Here is a 6,626-nt window from a genome sequence, read left to right on the forward strand (position 1 = left end):
TAAGCTTCTGTACTTTTAATACTAAGTCTTGTATATTTATGTATTCCATCGAGATATGATCGCGGTCCTTCATTTGAAATAAACTATGCAACAATGTTGCCATAAAAAACACACAATGATTTCTCAACTACAAAGGACCGATCGAGAAATTTCCCCTCGTTGGAAATAAGGTTTTAAATTAATACTAATAATACTGGTTTAATTTTAAATCTAGAACCAATAGTTCCATAGGAACCTAATAATGTTATCTTGTTCGATGGGCGGCATAATTATTAATGACTTCACATTGTTTTAAATTTCATATTTTTTAAACTGCACTTTATCGCACGTGCGTTTCACACTGAATAGCATAGAAATAAATGATAAAAATCCAGCACAGTTTTGTCTGAAAATTTATTGACAAAAATGGCATCTGCAAACCCAAAAGAAAACAAAATCCAAAGGTAGCAATATAAACAGTTTATGACGGAAGACACTTGCATACTTCATAATATTTTTCCATGATACATGACAAAATAATAAAAATGGTATCGTAATATGCTGAACAACTTTCATTGGTTTTAAAATATTGCTTTGTTTAAAGTACATACAAAAAGAAACGAAATAAAAATGGAGCAAAACATGTAAAAGAAATACAGTAAAAATGTGGCCATTGTTATAGAATACCTTCAAAATATTAAAATATTAAATAAAATATGGAATGCATATGGTAAGTTTTGAACACATCAATTGTAATACCTTGCACACAGAATATTCTGCATTAATAAACATTATTTACAAATATATAATATAATAAACATATGTATGAACACATTTTATCACATTGCACTTTTCCGCAAATAAACAGTAACGTTAAACGTGTATGGCAAAAATTGCGTGGATTAGTCAATAACATTATCTTGATACACAAGAAAATTGTCACAAACTTGAGCATGTTCATTAGTGGTTTACAGCAGACAATCAAAGCACTATTAACTGCAAATACTGACCAATGAGCGAGAAGCCATTCAAACAAGCTCCTTAAATTAAAGTGTTACTTTAGCACTGACATAAGCGTAAGTTCTCGTAAAAACTGCCCTCTTCATTCGCTGTCCTGGCTGTCATCCCCAAACTGTTGTTCTGATTTACGTTGTATTCTTAAAAGTTCAACATTGTCCGGTTCTTTGCCGTCGGAGACGTCTTTCATAAACGCGATATACGTCATAGCAAGCCGTAACGTTTCGATCCTTGATAAGCGTTTTTCATAGTTGAACGCCGGAAGTCGCTTACGGAGCTCATCAAACGCTTCGTTTAGGTGAAACATACGTCGACGTTCCCTTACGTTCGCCGCTTTACGTTGCGGCATAGACTGCACACGTTTACGTTTTGGTTTTTGTCCATTTATTCCCACCGACGTCGATCCAGTTGAGGAATTACTGCTTGTACTTGAAGGAGATATCGTATTATAAGGTTGTGAGTAGTACGCTTCGTGTCCTGGGTACGGCATGTGCGTTAACGGTGTTCCGAACGTCATATCTGACGGAGAAATGTACGACGTTCCCATCATGCCTAAGTCCGGCTGCGGAATCCCAGAATAACTTAGATAATGTCCGTGCGGCTGTTCCATGGTGTCATGCATTTGATACATGCTTCGCGAACTGTTGTAGATGGCGTCCTGCGGCTGTGTCCAGTCATACTCCTGGTAAGCAAGTCCATTTGAAGCCGGACCTGGGTTGGGTTCAAATGCCGATGAATATCCGGAATCGTAACGCAGTTCCGGAGAAATCTCTGCAACATTTGTTTCGTACGTTGCCATTTTTGCAATGTAATGTTAATTTGTTTTCTGAACTTTATACCAAAGTCAAATGAGTTTAATACTGCATTGAATTAATTTATATCTGATTATTCAGTCAAAAGATGTGAAAATATTCGCCTTTATTTATTCCGCTTTTTTACTTTAATGTTCGCAAAGAAGGAAGTTCATGGTGACGCTTCCGTTAAAAGTCTAACGAACTGACTCCTTGCTATCCCACCTGAATTTCAATTATTTATACATCTCTCGCGATAATTCATGCCTATTAATTGTCAAACCGTCTACTGCTCAGCTTCCCCGCTGCGGCGACAGGTAAACTAACGCTCATTGGTTGTCAGCAGGTATGTAAATCATCGCACATGCGCCGGAGGTGTCATAGCGCGCGAGGGGGCGGGGTTTATTGCGTTTTTCATCATCGGCACGCGCTGGGCACGAGACCACAGGTGTATTATTTAATTTTAAATATCAGAGTAAAAAGCCTCCATAGATTTCCGCCGGTACCTTCAAAGTTTGTTTGACTTGGAGTTATATTAAATAAAAACTGGCCGATTTGTTTGTTTGGAAACGTGGTCCAACTATGTAAGTTCAATTAACTACAATGGTAACAGTTAATTTAAACAAGATGTCGGCAAGATTTAACGCACCGAAGTTTACAGTTCATTACCGCAAAGTCTAATTCTGTACATTTCTATTTTACATCTCCTTCATTTTTTGTTTCAATTATACAAATAAATGGCTTCCGACAAGTTATTGTGAAATATCTGTTAAATTTAATCAAACAAATTGATGCCAAGATAACAAAATCATGAAGCAATAGATTTTGTATTAGCAAAATGAATACAATAATAAAATTATAAAATCATATCATTGTTATATGATCATAATAATATCAATTATAATAATATTAATTATAATAATTATATTATTTATAATAACAATGATATAATAATAATAATAAATGATAAAAATATGATAATAATAATAATAATAATAATAATAATAATAATAATAATAATAATAATAATAATAATAATAATAAAATACTACTACTACTACTACTACTGCTACTGCTACTGCTACTGCTACTACTACTACTACTACTACTACTATAATGATGATGATGGCGGTTGTGGTGGTGGTGGTGGTGGTGGTGATGATGATGATTGAAAGGTCCGTATTGTCATACCCTCGTCATATATTTGGATACAAACACGATGAGACGATACATTTTATGGTATAATTTAGGATTTTTTATGCTACTGCAGAAATAAATATTTACTTTAAACATTTGCGGTGCTGAAAATACTCAAAAAATATGATAAACATCACCTGCCGTGCTAAGCCCATGTGAGCGCTTGGTTTCACTGTCAGTATATAGGCTCGGTTAATTGCAATTGAAGCCCTAATTGTAACAGAACATATCAGAGAAGGATAACAGAAAAGAATAGAACAGAACATTACAGAACATAATAGTATATTATAGTAAATAATAAAAGAACATTACAGAGCAGAGTTGCATAAATAGTGAAAAACAAAACAGAGTAGAACAGAACAGAACAGAGCAGAAAAGGACGGAGTAGAACAGAGCAGAACAGAGTAGAATAGAGTAGAACCGAACCGAACAGAGTGGAACAGAACAGAGCAAAACAGAACAGAGTATAACAGAACAGAGCAGAACAGGACGGAGTAGAACAAAGCAGAACAGAGTAGAATAGTAGAACATAACATAGTAGAACAGAGTAGAACCGAACAGAACAGAGTGGAAAAGAACAGAGTAGAACAGAGCAGAGCAAAACAGAACAGAACAGAGTATAACAGAACAGAGCAGAACAGAACGGAGTAGAACAGAGCAGAACAGCGTAGAATGGAGTTGAACATAAGAGAGTAGAACAGAGTAGAACCGAACAGAACAGAGCGGAACAGAACATATTATAACAGAACATATTATAACATAACAGAGTAGAACAGAACAGAGTATAACAGAACAGAGCAGAACAGAGTAGAATAGAGTAGAACATAACAGAGTAGAACAGAGTAGAACAGAACAGAGCGGAACAGAACAAAGTATAACAGAACAGAGCAGAACAGAACAGAGTGTAACAGAGCAGAACAAAAAAGAACAGAACAGAAAAAAAACAGAACAGTGATATGACTTATTTGGATTTCTCATCCATAGATATAGTTCTGACACAAACTATTCAAATATGCAAAGAAGATATACAATATCAATTTGTCCCTTTCAGAGTAGCTGTATTAGATTGATTTAAACGTAACATTTAGACCAATCAAATGCTGTATATAAAAGCGCGGTGTTTAAATACTTTTTGATTGATTTATATTGAAAGCAGTACTGAATCAACTGACGGGATGCGCCCTAAAATATGTTTAACAAGTCTTTATTAATGCTGAATGTCAGAAGAAGCGTTCTTTATCAATGGAAATTTGTTATTTATTTTACCAAAAAATGACATGATTTCAGTACCTTACCGCCGAGAGAGAGTTCCCGCTCCATTGTATACCCTCTGACAAAAAAGACTAATCGCATGAGCGAATTGGATAATAAATTTCGGTCTCCCTTCCAAAGACCGGCGAAGACCACCGAGTAGTTATCATTTTAATTTAAACGAATTTATTTTTCAACAAGTATGACAAATTTATTATAATATTTAATAAACACTCTCCTTGGCACCACGATGTTACGCGAGAGCGTGGTCTTGTGTGTGTGTGTGTGTGTGTGTGTGTGTGTGTGTGTTTGCGTGTGTGTGTGTGTGTGTGTGTGTGTGTGTGTGTGTGTGTGTAAGTGTGTGTGTAAGTGTGTGCGTGGGCGGGTGTGCGTGGGCGGGTGTGTGTGTGTGTTGGGGGGGGGGGCGGTGTACCCGGAGGAAACCCACTTGTCCGGCTTGCTGACCAGAAACCAAAATCACTATGTAATTCAGTATGACTGTTTGACAGCCATATTATAGATACGTACACAAGGTGTTCTTGTTCAATTTAAACTACAATATAAAAAATAGAAACTCAAACTGCGTAATACATAGGGAATATCATGTTAGTCGGTTTATATGGAGGATTGTATAACTTCGAGTCGCTTGCCGAAAGTCAACATCGCACGAGAAAATCTTTGAGTGTGTGATACTGAATTAAAAACCATTGTTTGCAATTCGGATTTTTTTTTCCAATTTCAATTTTTTATGTTTAAGTCATGCAATAAATAGTTTAGACGGAAATTTAATAGCTCTTGCATCAACGTATATTCATATCTATTCTGACAATCTTCAAGCTTATGCAGTGCATTTTGAGTTTCTTATATATTGCGTACCGTAAACATCATTGAATCAGGGCCGTTGTTTAGTCTAAGAGTAGATTTAATAAATTACATACAGACAATATGGACATTTTGTCAAGGTAATAGTATATTTTTGATAACAAACCCACGCCCAGGATTCTTTTATGATTTGATAATAAAGCAGAACGGATTGTAGCCCAAATTACCCGTGTTCAGCCTTGGAAAATATACATCACGATAGCAAATATGAAGGTGTCATTTAACCGCATGTATATGATAGGTGTATGATTGACACTAATCTGATCTGCATATTGTACCGCTGAAATTGTCACCTGCGACTGGACGTCCAGACTGATATTTCAAACAAACCCGTGTCATTTTAGAAACCTTAGACGTGCACGTCACAGAATGTATTGTCACAAATGATTGTGTTACTGAAAACTGAATGTAAACATATTTTTCTCGAAAAACAAAACAAAAGGAACTCCTCTTTTCGTACACAAAGTCGTCAATGCTTAAGGCAGATGTCCATTTACATAAAATACTCCTTCAATTGCATTCAGTTTCATCAAAATATTAAAAAGAGATTTGTTCATTCATGTTTAAAATTGTACCTAATAGAATACAACATTTTCTTTTTATCTGAAGAGGTCGTAAAGTATAGCACTTCGTTACTTAAGTTACAATTAAACATTTTTTATAATATGTTTTCCGGTAGTTTATAAATATTTATCAGTGAAATAAAAATTATATTTTTCACTGTTTTTAAAATTTAAGCCGGCTCTTAATTCCAAATCAAACGTCAGCGCACACAGGGCTGGGACACAAACGACGTCATTTCCGAAATAGAGTAACGTTCGCATATAATTTGGCCCGCTTTCCTAAAAAAAATATCAACAATTAATTGTCATATAATATCCCTTTAAGGCATATTATAATAAGAAAAAAATGTTCGTTTTAGTATGAGAGCGCAATATATTTCACCTCGCGAACGCCAAAAGTTAATATTTCACTCGTAGCTACGCCACTCGTGAAGTATAACTTTAAGAGCTCACCCGGTGAAATATATTGCGATCTTTCACCGAAACAAATAATTATGCTCTTTATTTATACGTAATTAAGCAGAAATGACATTTCGTATAATACTGTATTCTCTGTTATTGAACGTTTGCGATATGGTCAAATTAAATTTCTCTATACATGCAGACTTACTGTTACTCGAACACCAATAAGCCAAAATATCGGAGTCCAACAAAGCTATTACTGCTATTTTCTTGCCGAGATCATTTGCCGAGGTTATTCAGTTAAGCTATTGGGCAATGCAGCCATGGACTTTTATTTACATATAAAATATAAACCTATTATTGGTCAACTGATTTTTTGATTTACGGCTTCCGACTGAATAATTTTTGTGGGTTATGTGTGTTCCGAATACTAAATTGGTCAAACTATATACACTTAGTTGTATTCAATATTATGGTTATACACCAAAGGTATGTTATTTATATAACACAATCCGATTAGCTATATCGTTCTTCAATCAAAATA

At 35.0% G+C, this 6,626-nt stretch overlaps 1 protein-coding gene across 1 annotated transcript; it reads right to left on the minus strand.

Moving 5' to 3' along the window:
* Positions 1-375: 375 nt before the first annotated feature.
* Positions 376-2,057, minus strand: LOC128235093 (pancreas transcription factor 1 subunit alpha-like). The gene has a single exon (XM_052949820.1). It carries the CDS (start codon positions 1,793-1,795, stop codon positions 1,082-1,084), a length of 714 nt encoding a protein of 237 aa, XP_052805780.1. The 5' UTR covers positions 1,796-2,057; the 3' UTR covers positions 376-1,081.
* Between the last annotated feature and the right edge of the window lie 4,569 nt (positions 2,058-6,626).

Source organism: Mya arenaria, chromosome 1 (assembly GCF_026914265.1).
Source record: "Mya arenaria isolate MELC-2E11 chromosome 1, ASM2691426v1".
NCBI classification, from domain to species: domain Eukaryota; kingdom Metazoa; phylum Mollusca; class Bivalvia; order Myida; family Myidae; genus Mya; species Mya arenaria.